The 16,626-nt window shown below is 52.2% G+C and overlaps 5 protein-coding genes across 5 annotated transcripts; 3 read left to right on the top strand and 2 right to left on the bottom strand.

Moving 5' to 3' along the window:
- The first annotated feature begins 988 nt into the window (after nt 1-988).
- Nucleotides 989-3,600, top strand: DLD1_1 (D-lactate ferricytochrome c oxidoreductase). Its single transcript, XM_062906730.1, has 4 exons — nt 989-1,783; nt 1,849-3,215; nt 3,300-3,380; nt 3,439-3,600. The coding sequence occupies exons 1-4, from the start codon at nt 1,462-1,464 to the stop codon at nt 3,529-3,531; spliced, it is 1,863 nt and encodes a 620-aa protein (XP_062769609.1). The 5' UTR covers nt 989-1,461; the 3' UTR covers nt 3,532-3,600.
- Nucleotides 3,601-3,640: 40 nt separating this feature from the next.
- QC763_101790 (uncharacterized protein) lies at nt 3,641-7,175 on the bottom strand. Its single transcript, XM_062906729.1, has 3 exons — nt 5,409-7,175; nt 4,849-5,341; nt 3,641-4,784 (listed from the first exon to the last, which is right to left on the bottom strand). Exons 1-3 carry the CDS (start codon nt 5,537-5,539, stop codon nt 4,290-4,292), a joined length of 1,119 nt encoding a protein of 372 aa, XP_062769608.1. The 5' UTR covers nt 5,540-7,175; the 3' UTR covers nt 3,641-4,289.
- Nucleotides 7,176-7,966: 791 nt separating this feature from the next.
- YLH47 (LETM1 domain-containing protein ylh47) lies at nt 7,967-11,303 on the bottom strand. The gene is made up of 2 exons (XM_062906728.1): nt 10,207-11,303; nt 7,967-10,140 (listed from the first exon to the last, which is right to left on the bottom strand). Exons 1-2 carry the CDS (start codon nt 10,268-10,270, stop codon nt 8,543-8,545), a joined length of 1,662 nt encoding a protein of 553 aa, XP_062769607.1. The 5' UTR covers nt 10,271-11,303; the 3' UTR covers nt 7,967-8,542.
- ADK2 (Adenylate kinase 2) lies at nt 10,942-13,046 on the top strand (the record flags this gene model as incomplete). Its single annotated transcript, XM_062906727.1, has 2 exons — nt 10,942-12,336; nt 12,394-13,046. Exons 1-2 carry the CDS (start codon nt 12,177-12,179, stop codon nt 13,044-13,046), a joined length of 813 nt encoding a protein of 270 aa, XP_062769606.1. The 5' UTR covers nt 10,942-12,176.
- Nucleotides 13,047-14,652: 1,606 nt separating this feature from the next.
- Nucleotides 14,653-16,473, top strand: QC763_101760 (uncharacterized protein; the record flags this gene model as incomplete). The annotated part of the gene is made up of 1 exon (XM_062906726.1): nt 14,653-16,473. One exon carries the CDS (start codon nt 14,653-14,655, stop codon nt 16,471-16,473), a length of 1,821 nt encoding a protein of 606 aa, XP_062769605.1.
- Nucleotides 16,474-16,626: the final 153 nt, after the last annotated feature.

The following is a 16,626-nucleotide window of genomic DNA, read 5'->3' as shown; positions in this document are numbered from 1 at the left end:
GCAGAGTCCGTCTCGCCCCTTCCCGCGACCCATTCTTGGTACAACCCTTCGGTAACGGTTTCCGTGATCGGGAAGTCCACGTCAAGTTGAGGGTTATCGCTCCCGAGATCGCCGTTTTGGTAGCCCTGTGGCGCATCGTTTTCCTTGTCCATCTTGGTCTGTGGTGACTGAGATGTATGACAGCAGGGGTGAGTGATTGGACCTTCAGCTAGAGGTTGGTGGGAAAGACTTACAGTATTCAGTGGTCTAGATAGAATTCAGGAGATTTGGATAGATCCGGGTCAGGCAAGCTCAACGGTATAGCAGATGGTGAAGTGTGCTTTTGTTGGAAATGGGAGGTGAGAATGGAGTGATATATATACTCAGCTGAGACAACGGCCCTGTCGATTCCCGTGACTAATCGATGGTCAGTTACTGGATCGCAGGGGGCTTGGTGCTGAATGTTGTTGTCTGAGTAGCGAAACAAAGACAACAGGCTGGCGCTTGGGATCCTGGAGGATCGACTTGGAGACAGCCAAGTAGTCGCTTTTCGAAGCTCGCAAGGCAGAAAGTGCCTGGTTAGCTCGACTTCCAATACCCAACGTTGGCAAAAATCATCGCGCAGCAACCGTGTGGCACAAAGGGACACTGTGGGACGGAGATCACTGGCGCTAAAAGTGAACCAATGTCAATACCCAATTCATCACCAATAACATGATCCGTCCCAACCTCAGCCACAAAGCCCTGGCCGCAATAGGCATAGAAAATCTACAGGATACGACTAGCTCCAATCATAACGGCGTACCTATCGAGAGACTCACTCGCCAAGTTCAGTCGTTGTGCTACCAGTTCTTGGGAAGCTAGACTCCTGGGGAGATCTCTGCTTTGGCGAGCTCGAGGCTGGTTGGGGAGGGGGCGAAGCATGCAGGGCAAGTCATAAACATGATTCGGCGAGTTTATATAGGAACTCTATTGGAAGAAAAGAATTGATATGCTTTGCCGCGGCCTCCGAACTTTCATCAAAACCCCAGCTTGCCTCCGCCAACGGGTCGTTCTTTCCAGTTACCTTGTTGTTGGAAACTTCCTAATCGGGCAGCGGGTTAGGGTTGTGAGGTTCAACCGAAGAACTCATCTCTATTATAGATATCCCAGCTTTCTCTGTAGAATCCTCACATCCATCCATTTTACCTGCCCTCTTACTCGTAGTCAACGCTGCAGCCCGACGCCCAGAGCTGGCGCCCGTTATGTTGTTGCACGGAGCCGTGGCCAAGCCAGTCCAATCGGCAGAGTGGAGACACGGAGCTCACGGGCAGGGGAACCACCTTTTTTTCTAAGCAACCTTCGAAGCTCCAACCTTGGCATCTCGTCCCACGACCACAACCCCACGATATACCACCCCTCCAACGGCCGACGATATACGCCCCCTACACTCCAATCTCGACCCTGCGCAACCCCAATTGATTGCTCAGATACTCAGAAAATATGTCGCGGCTTGCGGGCAAGATGCCCAAGCTGGCGACAGCTCCCGGAGCCCGGCCATCCTCCTTCCCCTCTATGCGCCCTAGCAGAACCACCAGTACACCGTTACAATTCCGCCGTCTCGAGTCAACACAGCGCTTCAGCCCCCCTCCCTCCTCTACTTCCTCCTCAACCACCACCAAAAAACCCTCCAGCGGCCCCTCCTTCAAGGGCCAACTCACACAGTCCATCACCAAGCGCATCCAGCGCGAAAGAGATGATCTCAAACGCCTCTCCCACATGCGCCCCCAAAACAGCCTGGGCAGGATGATGGGCATGACCTTTGGTACTTGCCCCTTTTTACCCCCTATATCCCTACCATCATAACTTACCCTCCCTTCCTACCCACAGTCCTCTTCACCGTCGGCGCAATCTCCTACTGGTGCGGCCTCAAATATCCCAAAGAAGCCGACCCGGCCTCCACCCTCCCCCTAGCAGCCACCAACCCCCCCAAGCACAACCTCAACCCCGCCCACCTCGAGGCCGCCTGGTCCGACTTTGTCGCCATCGTCGGCAAGGAAAACGTCTCGACCGCCGACGACGTCATCTCCCAGCACGCCACCTCGGAGTGGTCCACCCACCGCGCTGCCGACGACCAGAAGCCCTTTTGCGTCGTTTACCCCGCCACAACCGAAGAGGTGTCCGAGTTGATGAAGGTGTGCCATTACAGACGGATTCCCGTGGTGGGATACTCTGGGGGGACGAGTCTGGAGGGGCATTATACTCCGACTAGATCAGGGATATGCATTGATTTCTCAAGGATGAACAAGGTGCTCTCGTTGCACAAGGATGACTTGGACGTGGTTGTCCAGCCTGGTGTAGGGTGGGAGGATCTGAACGAGATGCTCGCGGAGCAGAATTTGTTTTTCCCACCTGATCCAGGGCCGGGGGCGCAGATTGGGGGGATGATTGGGACTGGATGCTCGGGCACAAACGCGTACAGGTACGGGACGATGAGGGAGTGGGTTTTGAGTCTTACGGTTGTCATGGCCGACGGGACAGTCATCAAGACGAGACAGAGACCAAGAAAGAGTTCGGCGGGGTATGATTTGACGAGGCTGTTTATCGGTAGTGAGGGCACACTGGGTTTGGTGACGGAGGCGACGCTCAAGGTTACGGTTAAACCTGCTAGTGAATCCGTCGCTGTGGCATCGTTTGGGTCCATCAGAGAAGCGGCCAACTGTGTCGCCAAGGTGGTAGGGGAGGGTGTCCCCGTTGCTGCGGTAGAGATTCTAGATGACGACCAGATGAGGTTCATCAACCAAGCTGGCGCTACGTCCAGAAGCTGGAAGGAGGCGCCCACTATTTTCTTCAAATTCACCGGTACCCCCTCGGGGGTAAAAGAGCAGGTGGCCATCGTCCAAAAGATCACCAAGGGCAGCGGCGGCAAGTCGTTTGACTTTGCCAAGGACGAGCAGGAACGGGTCGAGCTCTGGAGCGCGAGGAAGGAGGCGCTCTGGAGCACCATGGCGGTGAAGAAGCCCGGGGACCGGGTGTGGACGGGGGACGTGGCTGTCCCGATGAGCAGGCTGCCGGACATTATCGACCAGACGAAGCAGGATCTGGGACGGTCGGGGTTGAAGAGCTCGATTGTGGGACATGTCGGGGATGGGAACTTCCATATTATCTTGTTGTACTCGGATGCGGAGAGGAAGTTGGCCGAGGAGTGTGTTCATCGGATGGTGAAGAGGGCTGTGGAGATGGAGGGGACTGTGACTGTGAGTTTTTATTTATTTACTTTTTATAGCTTTCTGTGTTGAACTCTGGAGGGATGGAAAAAACTAATGCGGTTGAATCAACAGGGCGAGCATGGTGTTGGGCTTGTCAAGAGGGATTACCTCCCTCATGAGCTGGGAGAGAGCACGGTTGATGCTATGAGAAAGGTAATTTTTCATCCTTTTACCATTTGAAAACAAGATCAAATGCTGACAACCCCAACAGATCAAGACGGCATTCGACCCCCTCTGCCTACTCAATTGCGATAAAGTCGTGCGCGTCGAGAAGCCAGCGAGAGGGGAGGTTTCTGAATGGTAAATAGGCAATGTAAAGAGAGAAAATAACAATTAAATGTACAATATATATCTCTTGAAAGTCCATCAAGGTTTTGGGGCCCTTATATAGACATCCTAAGCAGCAGTCATGCTTGTTGAGATGTTTTTCCTTGTTGAAATTTATATTCTTGTTGCTATCCAAAAATACTCTCAAAAAAAGTCAGGAATAGAAAAAGACGCCATATTCCCCGACCAGCCTCATCCCCCATGACAAGTTGAACCCCTTCTATACCCACCTCACATATATATCCAGCAATCACAGGACAGAAAGAGAAGGAGATAATGATGATGGTTTAAACAATGTAAAAATGAAAATGGGATATCTCTGTGTTGACATGTGTGCATGGTTACAAGTCTTGCTCCTTCTCTCTCTCCAGAACCAGCCTATCATTCGAGGTAAGACAAGACTATCCTTCAATTCTCCCCTTTCTCCTCCTCCTCTTACTTCTCTTCCCTCACAACACTTGCTCAATTTCATAAATGGTCGTTAGTTCTGCTTCCCCTCTCTGGTTGTCGAGAGAGCAACACAAAACGTCAAAAAGCAAAAAATAAAAGACGAAAATAAATGCTCGCTTCGCTTGATCCGATCGGTGTAACTCTCTTCTTCTTCTTCCTCTCTATTTCCAACAAAAAGATGGATCAACCGTTCCGATCGGCCTTTATAGAATTAAAACACAAAACAAAATTTGAACTCCCTCCAAACCAAAAAGTAACAAAAAAAAGACAAAGAAGAAAAGCCATTTAGTCAATCGTCATTCGACTTGGCAGTGGTGGCTTCTGATCGTTCATTTGGTACGAATTTGCGTCTTCCTTCTCGGGGTCGGAGTATCTCGGCTTAAGAAGGTGATCCTTGAGCCCGGCGCCAAAGTTGCTCATGCAGACGAAGCCGTTGATGATGGTCAAGATGATGAGGAGAATGGTCAGGACAGCAAAGGCTGTCAGCGACTTCTGGACGGCTTCGTAATCCTGTTTATGACCGGGCTGGTAAATGCGGACGAGCTTGAAGAAGAAGTAAGAGAGCGCGCCGAAGTACAAGACGATGGTCAACGTCACTCCAATCTTGTTCTCGCGCTGCGTAAAGAAGGCGGCGCATAGAAGGATGGCGATCGTGATAGGAACCGCCGCCACTTGCAGGCCGAGCTCGAAGTTATTCTTGGTGTTGTTGACAACGACCAAGAACTGCACAGTGAAACCCAAGAAGAAGAAGAAATCAAACTTCAAGAGGGCGATGTAAATCTATGTGTCCGCGTCAGCATTCGACATCCATATCGTCACTAGTGAGACGAGATCATGAACCTACCTGGTAGTGAAGGAACCGCTTCTTCATGCGGTAGTCAGCACCAATCTGCTTCAGAATGTCCCAAGCGAACTCGCGGTATAGCTGATAGGCGATACAGGACATGGCGACGGTGACCACACCCACGATTGCTGGAACGGCTATCAAGAAGGGTTTGGACAGCGCCCAGACAATGTTTGAATCACCACCTTTATCGCTGTCCTTTAGGAGTAAAGCACCCTGCAGAATATCCAGTGACTTTTCAATCTGATCAATCTGGAGGATGGTGTAGACAAAGAGTGCCAGGTTGGCCACACACAGCCCAATAATCTGAATCGTGTTCTTCATCCGCAGTGCGTCCCATGCCAAGACCAAAACGTAGAGGAATCCGAAGATGAAGAGCGCCAAGAAAGTCGGAATCGTACGGTATCTCGATTGTAGCCTTCGTCGTTGTGCCTCATCTGGGATTTCGCCTTCTTGGAATTGAAGGCCGAACTGGAATCTCGCAAACACATAACTGCGGTTGAAGTGTTAGCATATCGGATCAAGGGCCTCGTCGCTGGCGGCAGGAGGGCGAAACACACCATTCAAAAGCCACGCAAATTACAGCCTGTAGGCCGACGATGAAAAAGAAGAGCTTCGCCCATGTGTTGCTGAGGAAGTCCGTCGAGAAGAGCTTTTGTTTTGGCCGCGCTGGCCCGACTGTGGAAGCCATCACTGGAGGGCGGCTGTCTCTGAATCCGCTGTTTGTTCCGTCAAAACTTGCGATCGCAATCGGCTGCGAGCCCGAGCCGGCCAAATACGACCGGCGAATGTCTCGTTGGGAAGCCAGGACGGCGGCTTTGCGAGATGCCTGGTTAATGGCTGAATTGAGTTTGTGACTTGTGGTTTGGCGTCGATGGTCGGTGGGTCGAGGGAGATTGAAGGGCCGGCCGGTCGAGGGGGAGGGGAAGGTAAGAAAAAGTCGTGGTCGGTCGGGCAGAAGACGCCTGGTCTCTGGCTCGGGGGTGGTCGTCGAAGGTGGTGAACCTGCACACTCACAACAGCGAGCGGTTATTGTTCACAGGCGCGAATCTTTTGGCGATTTGAAGAAGTGCTGCAGCACCCAGGAGACGGGACTGTTGGGGCAGGGGGTGTTGTGCTGCGAGTTGTGTGTCCACAGAGAGCACTCTGAAACACTGGGAGGAGTTGAGGTGTTCGAGGGTTGGCAATGCTTCAGGGAGTGCAGGCCAAGAACCAACGGGAACGGCCGGGGGGTGCTGAGGTGGTGTCGTTAGGAGAAGCGAGGGGACGCGTTGCTTGTCGGCGGTTGTCGAAAAATCAGACTCGGGCGCCAGAACAAGACAGGTATCGCAGGAAGAAGGTGAAGATGAGGAAAAGATTGATTAAATTACTGTAGAGATGCAAACGACTGATGGAAAATGAGGGAACCTAGGGCGTGGGATGCCGCTCTGTTGCGAGCAGGATTGTGGTTTGCAGGTGACAAACCGGGGGGGCAGGGGAGACGACTTTTCGCCAAACAGGGGCTAGTTCGCCATCAGCCTCTCCCGCCAATGCACGATTTTGATCTGCTCCGAGGCTGTGCAGCTGGAATCTCGCCTTTTCGACACAACTTCAAAAGAAGTCACTGATCGAGATGGTGATGTCTTTTCTTCGATAGTAACTCTCAGTAATCATGGACACTCTTTTTCCTATCTACCATAGTTCTAGGGCGGGAAAAGCCAATTTCCAAGCATCGTAACCGGCCCAGCAAGTTGGCCCGTTGGAGCGTCCACAAGGCTGCAAGCCATGTCTCACCAAGCCCTTGTGGCTGCAAACTCAAGTTCGAGGTCCTACCAATTAATCACCACCATTTCCACAGCTGCAGGGCACTTTCTCACATTCAGCGTTGTAGATTTTATTCTCCTATGTAGACGGGATACAGGGCCATCACAATCGTCGCTTAGTGTAGCTTTCCCCAGGTTATAGCCCAGTCGGCTCATTTAAGCCCATTCTGCCCTGCGTTACGTTCGCTTGACTGATGATGAAGTGCACACTCAGACAATCTTGAGCTAATTCTACTTCTCTCTTGTCTCACAAGATTTACAACTTGGAACAAATATGAATCCAAAAGTCTCCTATTTTTTCTCTCTTCTCAAACATCTAAACATCATCCAACATTCCATTCCCATTACCTACAACTTTGATAATCCTCAACCTCGACAAAGTCACTGATATCCACCATGTGGATCCAGGGTCTCTTCCCGTGCATTTTGCATCGCTGGGGGGGAACCACTGCCCCCGGATGGACCCGCTCTTTTATGCTAAGCCACACATCCATCTTCAACTCCCGCTCTCCCACCTGCCATTCTCTCCAGCACCTCATCAACCGATCTATCAGATCAGAGAAACAATGACGACAGGATATGTAAAAGATCAACCGATGCTTTGAAACTGCCGACCCTCCCTTTTGTGGCATTCTTGATATGCAAGAGTCGGCCTCTCCATGATAGTCCTCGTATTCCGCCCCCCGATACCGAGCACTGTGCACATGCGAACCAGTTCGGTGTCTAAACTGAATGTTTGATCCCGTCGGCAAGATACATGAGGCTTTGCTATGGGCAAATCCCGAACGAACGTTTGAGGCTCATAAAATCAGCCCTGTTACCTACCTAGTTAGTTGTATAGTCAGCAGCAAAGACATGCCCCTCAGCAAACATGAACATCTGAAACGGCCCCCTCTCAACATCATGTAAACGTTAAAAAATCAAAAATATCTCGACATTTAGCAAGGTCGTCATACATAAGCCATTTGTCAACTCTCCATGACGTTGGCCTCCTTTACAGCAGGCTCGCATTGCTTCCCGTTCGAGGTTCGGAAGCCTCCTCCAGCAACGTCAGCTGCGCCGCTCAACTGCAGTGCCGGGTACCTCCAAATAACATCGTTTTTTCTTTTCCTATGATCGATGTCACAGATTTAGAAGCATGGTTATTACCTTAGCAGACGGACCACAAAAAAGTCTGGTTGGCGTTTGGCGGGGTTTTGAAGTGAGGAATTATTCTCCGTCTCCGGGTTGGGCCCCTGAGCTTTACATGCTTTCCACATAATACAGATGAATGCATTGGATGAATAGTTGATGAGACCGCGATTGGAGCACAGCAATTGAGCCTGAGAGATTTCGCAAGGGAAAAGATTTCATATCTTGTATACACAACGCTATTTTCTTCCAGCGTCAATGATGAAGAGTAGTATCTATGAGGTTGAATGAAACAGAAAAAGAGAGACAGACACCTGTAATCGGTGATAAACAAAAACCTCCCAACCGAGCCTTCCCATGACAGTGTCGTAGTTAAAGAATCGTGCCACCCGCTGACAATGAATTTCTGGTGCCTGTTGTTTTCTATGGATACACAGTAGCACAAGTCTTTGTGGTTCCGCCATTACCATCCCCCTATCCTTTACCCCTTAGCCGTTTCTTCCCAAAAATTTCCCATCGCTTTCCTCTATCTTGACATGTAATGCAATGATGATGATTATCGGTTTTGTCTAGTCAAACAAACCACCACACACACAAGAAAAGAGAATTAAAAAGAGGGAAAAATAAATCTAAAGAAAAAAAGGCCGTGGCGTGTGTGAGTAAAGTATATGTGTGTTCCGCTGTGTTGTTGTACACCGAGGGACAAGCCCTGTGGAGGGCTTTGGGGGATGAAGCCAATATGATCGTGCTAAATCTCCAGATTATTGCTGCTTATCGCTAGGCTTAGCAGCGGCGGCAGCTTCGGTTTTCTGGAGGACCTTGGCGGCATCCAGGCCATCCTTCTCGGCATCCACAGCCTCGGCAACCTGCGCCTTCTCGATGCCCTCAGCCTCCGCCTGGACCTGTCTCTCCTCCTTCTCGTCAATGTCTTCAGTGTCCCGGGGAGTAGCGAAACCTGTCGCCTGGTTCTCCTGGTCTTGCTGCAGCTCCTCGTTAATCAGCTCCTGCTGCTCCTTGATTACCTCGAGACGCTGCTTGTTGGTGGCAGCACCCTCAGCATTGTGGACCTCGAGCTCAATCTCGTGGAAAAGCTCCTCCGGAATGGAGGAAAGCACATTGGTAAGTGCTTCAATCTGGTTGGAGACACCATCACTGCTGTCCTGCTGGGTCTGGCCATACATATAAGCATTGCTCAGAACCAGGAGAGTAGAGGGGACACCCTCCCGAAGTCGCAAATCCAGCCAAGTCTGGAGGTCTTCCCGTAACCTAGCAGGCGAGACACCAAAGCTCTTGATGCCACGGCTGGCGCAGGCAATCTGAAGTTCGGCCACGGAAAGACTGTCGACGCCCTCATAGGCAATGGCGCGATCGTCGCGCTTGATTTGTCGCATGCGGTGGCGAAGCTGATACCGGAGCATCATGTCGGTGCCAAATGTGTTGAGGTTGAGATACCGGCACATGGACACCAACTGCGGCCGGGAAAGGTTGTCAAGGGTCACATCATCCTTGAAGACTTTGCAGACCTTGATCACATCATCGGCCGTAGGTGTCTCGCCGGTGGCGCGAAGCTTGCGGAAGAAGTTGGTAAACTCTTCCTTCTGGGCCGTCGCCTGACTAAGGGGCAGGCCTGTCTCTTTCAAGGTCTGGCGGAGGAATTCGCTGACCTCCTTACGGGTCGCCCGAAGGATGTTCGCCTTCTTATCCTTGTCCTTTTGCCCCTCATATGTGCTGGGCAGCATGTTGGGGAAGATCTTGAGCGCGACGGGGAGGAGAAATTCGGCAAAAGGCACAATGATGAACATGGAGAAAGGAACCAGCCGGCCGAGATCCTGGACAGTACGTTGAAGCTGGCGTTGCTCTCTCCGCGTCAACTCGTAGCCGGCAGCCATCTTTGTAGCCAGGCGCGAGCTGATCTTGACCTCAGCGGCCAGCAGTTTCGTGCCATCCCAGTAATGCAGAGCCTCCTTCTTGATCTTTTGTGCGATCGTCAGCTTCTTCTCCTCCTTCTTGGCCTCAACCTTCTCTGCAGCAGGCTCCTTCTGTGTGGCAAGCTGCGAGAGCGTAGCAGAAGAATCAGCAGCGGCCTCGGGGGTGCTGGTTTTCTCCGCTGGCTTGGATGCAGCCTCACTGCTCTTGGGTTTGGGGGAAGGCTCCTTTGGGAGAGGCTTCTTAGCCTTCTCGACATCGAATCCTGGAGGTGGGCCACCCGTCGGGCCGCCATGAGTAGTGGTACCCGAGGTGGTGAGCCCCCGAACTGGGATAAGCAGAGCAGTGGAAGGGCGGTTAAACCTCAAGTTCTGCGCATTGCGTGCCAGAAGCATCGAGGAGGCCAAGAGGGCGGATCTAGGGAGGGCATGAGCTTTATGAGGGGCCGTCAGCAACTTGTCATCTTGGAATAGGGGCACACAAGGGATAGCGGACGTACTGGTGGTGCCTTGGAACGGGTTGACGACCAGCGCCCGGCGCGCAACTCTTGTCGAGGCGCTCATGGCAGCGGTGTTCTAGCGTCCAGGGGGTAACGGCAGGTCGGTGTGCACCAAGATTAGGGGCGAAATCGTGATGCTGCCGACAGACTTGGATACTGGTCGCGATTGAGGAGATAAAACTTCGCCGATGCGCTGACGTGAGTGTAAAGATGTGGTGCAACGGCAACGGGTCAACGCCAACAGCGGGAATTGACACGGGACTGCACAGCTGAGCAGAAGATTTCGATTTTCATACGCAACCGGCAGTTGGGCTCGGAACCAGCGGATTGAATGCGAGACCTCCCGGGTTTGCGCAGACTGTCCAGATAGAGACGAGAAGACAAAATGGTTCAAGCAAAAGAAAGACGTCGAGATGAGGGATGGCGGATGCTGGAGGGCTGGTTTGGGGCGGATGGTGTTGTTGGAAAGAGATGGTCGTGGACGCTGCTGTCAAAGGGGCACGGTGACATCAAAATCCGGCCCTTTCCACTGAATGCCATGGCTCCAATCCAGTGACGCCCCGCGGTCGCCTTTTCCCCATTCGGCTGCCCTCTTGGCGATTCAGCGAACGAGCAGCGCATCACGTGACTGTTTGGGCTGAGTAAGGTTGCGCTGGGCTGCTTCCGGGGATCCTGTGTGGCTGGGGAAAGCACAACACAACATGGCATGTCTGCGTTGGCTCTTGGGAATATCTGCATTAATTCCCTATTGACTTCTCTGGATGCTCTCATATCCTCTCATATCCTCTCATATCTTTCTCATGATCAAGGAAGATGCAGATTGCTGTTTCAGAGAGCCACTGAGAGTCCAAATCATTATTTATAAGCACAACGCACTTCTTCCACACCACATGCTTCCCATGACAGAGTTACAACAGCATAATGGCAACAGACTCTTACCAGACCCAACTTTGCACGTGCTAAATCAGTTGATCGGGCTTTCTCGGGCAGAATCGTCACCCCCTAGGCAGGTTTCGGACAACTCTTCACATGCCGTTATGGCACTTTGACCACAGGTCTGGACATTCTCACATGTATTCATCCAAAACTTTCGAGAAAGTTCAGGTGTTACAAAGTCTCATTGAGTTTCCTATCATGCCCTTTCCTTGCATACTGTCCAGTTTTCTCCTCTTCATAGCTTTATCAGATCTTATCAGATGAAACTTTTGGTTCTAGAAGCAAGACCTGCTTGGCAAGGACCCCGATAACTGCGATATCGGGGCACAGCCGAATCCTCAACAAAAAACTTGCTGGCATTTGGTGAGCCATTCGTGATGAGCAACAGGCGATGGGATGAGAATCCACCGCCAATCCTTTCCAGACTCCGATCTGTTCAGGGCTTCGGAAACTTGGGCAGGGTGAATGTCCGGTGTGACAGTGGCCGCCACAGTGACTTTGTTCAATCGGTTTAGGTTTCCAGGCTCCGTTATCACTCCGGACCGGCGTGGGACAGGAGGTCTCTAGACATAGTTGGCAGACCTCTCACCGATTTAGCGGTTTTGCCTTGGTAAAACCCTATAGTTCATCACCCCTCCTGCTTGTCTTCCCCGTCGCCTAAGAAAGGTTAATATCGAGGCTTCACAGCGTTTTGTGTGCCCCTTTCGGTGACTTTTGTACCCGAGTTGTCTCCATTATCGGTCCTCGGTTGCGTCTCGATTACGTGCCGATCGACTTGTTCCCCGCACCCCGAACCAGCCGGATCTTTGTGTGACAAACCGACCGCAACAACGCCAGAATCCGGAGCGCGCCTGCTTGCATAAGGTAGTCGCATTAGTACTTGAAGCCGGCCTTGCCCCTCTGGCCCTCCGCGCCCGGCCCATCTCTTTATTCCTGCTCAACTCACCGTCCTGTCTCCCACCCGGTGCGCACACCCGAACACGCGCGCGCTCGATCGCTCGCTTGTCCCAGTTCCCGACTCCCGTCAACCTTGAATGATGCGCCTCCGAAAGGCTGCCCGAGTTATCCTTGTAGGCGCCCCGGGAGTGGGAAAGGGGACGCAGTCTGAGCGGCTGTTGCAGCGGTTTCCTCAGCTGTCATCCATCTCCTCTGGGGATCTTCTCAGGCACAATGTCAAGCAGCGGACACCTCTGGGTATGACTCTTCCTTAAGCACAATACTCAGGATGTCAACCAACTAAACCAAAACCAGGCATCAAGGTCGAGAGTACGATGAAGGCCGGACTTTTGGTTCCCGATGACCTTATCCTTCGGTTGATCAATAACGAGCTCAACCAGCGCGGGTGGTTGTACTCGAGCCACCCCGCCGGCAACGTCATGACGCTCGCTTCCTGTGCCGCCGAGACGCAGTCCTTCAGCAATGATGCCGACATGGCTGCCTTCATTTCGCACCCAGCGCATGCTCGTGGTGGTTACGGCTCACCTTCAGAAGATCCCTCGGCTTCGTTTCTTCTCGATGGGTTCCCTCGTACCGCGACACAGGCTGAACGGCTCGACGAGACAATTCCCATTAACATGGTTGTGTCACTGAAGACGCCGCTGGCGGTCATTATGGAGCGCATCTCTGGGAGATGGGTGCATGAGGCTTCGGGCAGGGTTTACAACACTACTTTCAACCCACCCAAGGTTGCTGGTGTCGATGATGTCACTGGAGAGCCGTTGGTCCGCAGAGCAGACGACAGCGAGGAGGTCTACCGCCAACGATGGAAGAAGTTTGAGGAGACGAGCGAGCCATTGTTGGAACACTACGCTCGCAAGGGTGTGCTGTGGGAGGTGTCGGGAATGAGCAGCGACGAGATCACCCCCAAGCTCATGCGTGAGTTTGAGCGTCGCTTTGCTGAATGAGATGACAAAAACTGCTGGCCTCATTTCAACTCCCACAACTGGGTATGGTTTAATTCAGTATTTTTGTACATTATTGGTATAGGCGGAAGGCGTTGTCTGGGACACCTTGAAAGGGCTACAGGGACATCTTCTCGGATGGGATAAAGTATCGGTCATGGTTATGACTTGGGCGGCGTCATTGGGTTTTGAGAGCGAGCGAGCGAGCGAGCACATGCAGCCCTCGGTCCTGGCGTTTTGGATAGGTCGTATAGTCGGTCGACGGGTTTAAGTGCCAGGTGGTCACGGTAGTTTTGGTTCAATGGAAACTCTTGGGGTTCATGAGAACTCATCCTACAACTCACTCACACGTCGCAGCATTGCCTCTGTGATTCTTACAATAATTCTACATTTCGTTGTCAATTCAAACAGCCCACCCACCAGCATACGTGTAAGCCATCCCCATACTCTGTCCCGCCACATCCACACTTCTCCTGAATCCCATGATCCACACCCCTTGCTGATCCCAAGACCTGCCACTTTTCTAGGTTGGCCACACAAGGTTGAGTGCATATGATGTAACTACAATGCTGCTAACCCCGCGAAACGGCACCGCCCTGTTTTGCCCACCTCCCCGCAAAGCGCAACAGCCCCACCATCAGTGCGGCCTCCCGTCCCCCAGTTCCTTCCCCCTCATGCTGCCCCTCACCACATTATGTGATTGTGCCCCCATCGACTTTTTGACAAAGTTGGATGGCAGGTCCCAGTGGCTTGGGTGAGCATTGTTTCTTGTGGCGTTTTCTTCCAAAGTGGTGTTTTGACGGGTACTTTCCTGTTGTGTTCTCTGTGCAACATTCCGTGTCTTGGGTACCTTCCTGAGGCCTTCCTTCCATCTTGGCAAGTGTCATTGAACTTGGCTGTTGGGGTGTGGTGGTGTCGTGTGTGTGTGTGTGTGTGTGTCCCGTTCGTTTCGGACTCGTGATCAAACTTTTCTGCTCTCATTTTTCTTTCATTATTGTCTCCCTTTTTTTTACCAAGAGTTCGTCTTTCTCCATTGTTCTCGACTACCTAGATCTCGCCGACTTGGATCTGGGGTTCATTGTGGCTTGGGAAACGAGATCAAACCGAGCACCAACAAGGCGGGACCTTTCATTTGGGGATCCATCGAGGTGCCTGACACACATTCAGTTCAACTTTGGACGAAAAACTAGACTTCACGGGACGGGCGGGAGCTCCCACAATTTGGTTTTGTGGTTTGGGCTGTTGAAAACGATTGGGTCCTGGAATGGTGGGAGTGGGATATAGATGGTGGGAATGATGCAGATTGCAGGACAGAGCCGGTAAAAGAGCAGTTTCGTTGACAGACATTGTTTTTTTCTTCGATTTCGATGCGCTCTACTTACACCTTGAGTCCCTGGGTATTTACTTCTCAACTTTCAGCTCCACTGGCGTTGAGAGGCTGAAACTTGGCTGCGGTGGTGGTGGTAATACTTGGAAGGCTTGAGGCTCTGGCTGGGAACGAGACATTCATTTTACTTCCAGAATCACACACATTGCCATCTTTTCACACCCACCGGTGGAGGTCACATAATCACATGTTCTAGCAACATATCATACACCAAAGCCGGGCATGAGGCTTCTCCAAACAGCAGTCGTCGCCCTGGCGTCGGCTGCCAACGCAGCAGCCACCGTCAAACTCCAACCTGACCCCCTCCTCAACCTCTCCTCCACATCCCCCCAAGTGACGATACAAGGAGCAAGCCGACCTGACACCCAGCTCTTTGCTGACCTCTGCGCCTCTATAAACGTCATGCAAAACCATTACTTCGAAAACTGGATTGGCACCTGGCCCGACGCCATCGACTGGACTAGAGCCGTGATGGGCACCCACATCGCGGGAGCTCTGCGGACCATAACCGAGGACTTTGAGCTGGCCAGATCCCAGCCTAATATCGTCATCCCCCCCCTGGCCAACTTTATCGGCCGGTATTTTGGCGAACTGATTGCCTTTTATTTTGGGCAGGACGTCTTCTCCCTGCGCGGGGAGGCGTTCGACGACATGCTCTGGGTTGTGCTGGGCTGGTTGGAAACGATACAGTTCATTGACGAGCTGGGAGACGGGAGGTGGCATGGGGAGAGGTGGACGCCGGCGTTTGCCCACAGGGCAAGGATATTCTGGGAGCTTTCGAGCAAAGGGTGGGATCAGAAGCTGTGCGGGGGAGGGATGCTGTGGAATCCGAGGTTGAGTCCGTACAAGAATGCCATCACCAACGAGCTTTGGATTGCGGCGAGTATTGGGATGTATCTCCATTTCCCGGGGGATGAGAATACAAGTCCGTGGGAGGAGATGATGGTGAGACCTGGGCTTGATAAAAGGGACTTGGGCAAGAGAGACTGGCCTCCGCATGATCCCATGTTTTTCAGGACAGCGCAGCTGGGGTATGAGTGGTTGGAGTCGTCTGGGATGATTAACCACCAGGGCTTGTATGCGGATGGTTTTCACATTTCGGGGTACAGCGAGGGGAGCAACAATACCGAGTGTGACGAGAGGGACGAGATGGTGTATACGTACAACCAGGGTGTGATTTTGTCGGGTCAGTTGGGGTTGTTTGTTGCTACTGGCAGTGAGGAGTACCTCAATTCTGGACACAAGCTCATCAAGGACGTGATTTGGGCTACAGGTTGGGATCTAGAGAGGGCCAGACCTGTGGCTAATCTGGATGATTATCACGCCAACTTGCTTCCAAGCTGGAAGGGTCTTGGTCGAGCGGGTGTGCTGGAGGAAGCCTGTGATATTTTTGGAACTTGCTCGCAAGACGCCCAGACATTCAAGGGTATCTGGATGCATCACTTTACCACATTTTGCTCGCCAAATTCTCTCGACAAGATCATGCCTAGTGCTGGGTCTAGGATGAGTCAACAGGGCCTTGTACGGATCAGGACGAAGCACTTTGCCGAGTGCAAGAAGTATGTGCCCTGGTTGAGACATAATGCTGTTGCTGCTCTAGGCACACGAGACGAGCATGGGAAATTCGGGATGTGGTGGACGATTGGGCTATTTCCATGGGAGCAGGGGCTGAAGATGAGCTGGGATGATTTTGAGAAACTTCACGTCCTACCGCCGGACCACGGGGAGGATGATTATCGGAATCGTGGGGTACCCCACAATGAGGTTTGGATGATGACGAACCCCAATATCACGTTGCCGGTTGAGGCTGAGAAGGAGGGGCTACCTGCTGTTGCTGGCGTGTCAATGGAGAGGCAAAAGGCGGTTTATATGCAGATGGGCAAGGAGGACATGAAGAAGAGAGAGCCCCGGACGTCAGGTCCGTCGAAGGAGCTGTGGAACAATGATCCGAATACCCGTGGACGGGGGAGGACGGTCGAGACGCAGGGTGGTGCGGTGGCGCTGTTGAGGGCGTTGTGGGTTGTTTCTAAGCATACATATTAGGGCCAGGTCATACACAGTTTTGATTTCTTGTTAATGGTTAGAGATGGGATTTGTTCTATATTTAGTTATGAGACATGATGATGGGAATTGCTGGGTCTGGCATCAGGAATTAAGTTACTCTTCTCCCTCGTGCCTTCCCTGCTCCTTTGCTCC

The sequence above is a fragment of the Podospora pseudopauciseta genome, chromosome 1 (genome assembly GCF_035222475.1).
Source record: "Podospora pseudopauciseta strain CBS 411.78 chromosome 1, whole genome shotgun sequence".
Classification (NCBI taxonomy): Eukaryota; Fungi; Ascomycota; class Sordariomycetes; order Sordariales; family Podosporaceae; genus Podospora; species Podospora pseudopauciseta.
This window is presented reverse-complemented; position numbering and strand designations above follow the sequence as displayed.

Excerpts from the sequence above, each read along its gene's own strand:
- DLD1_1 (XM_062906730.1), top strand. The coding sequence starts at position 1,462 with ATGTCGCGGCTTGCGGGCAAGATGCCCAAGCTGGCGACAGCTCCCGGA. Across the intron at positions 1,784-1,848 it reads GATGATGGGCATGACCTTTG|TCCTCTTCACCGTCGGCGCA; the intron begins GTACTTGCCCCT and ends TCCTACCCACAG. Across the intron at positions 3,381-3,438 it reads CGGTTGATGCTATGAGAAAG|ATCAAGACGGCATTCGACCC; the intron begins GTAATTTTTCAT and ends CAACCCCAACAG.
- QC763_101790 (XM_062906729.1), bottom strand. The coding sequence starts at position 5,539 with ATGGCTTCCACAGTCGGGCCAGCGCGGCCAAAACAAAAGCTCTTCTCG. Across the intron at positions 5,342-5,408 it reads ATTTGCGTGGCTTTTGAATG|TTATGTGTTTGCGAGATTCC; the intron begins GTGTGTTTCGCC and ends CTTCAACCGCAG. Across the intron at positions 4,785-4,848 it reads AGCGGTTCCTTCACTACCAG|ATTTACATCGCCCTCTTGAA; the intron begins GTAGGTTCATGA and ends GCGGACACATAG.
- YLH47 (XM_062906728.1), bottom strand. The coding sequence starts at position 10,270 with ATGAGCGCCTCGACAAGAGTTGCGCGCCGGGCGCTGGTCGTCAACCCG. Across the intron at positions 10,141-10,206 it reads CCCGTTCCAAGGCACCACCA|CTCATGCCCTCCCTAGATCC; the intron begins GTACGTCCGCTA and ends CCCCTCATAAAG.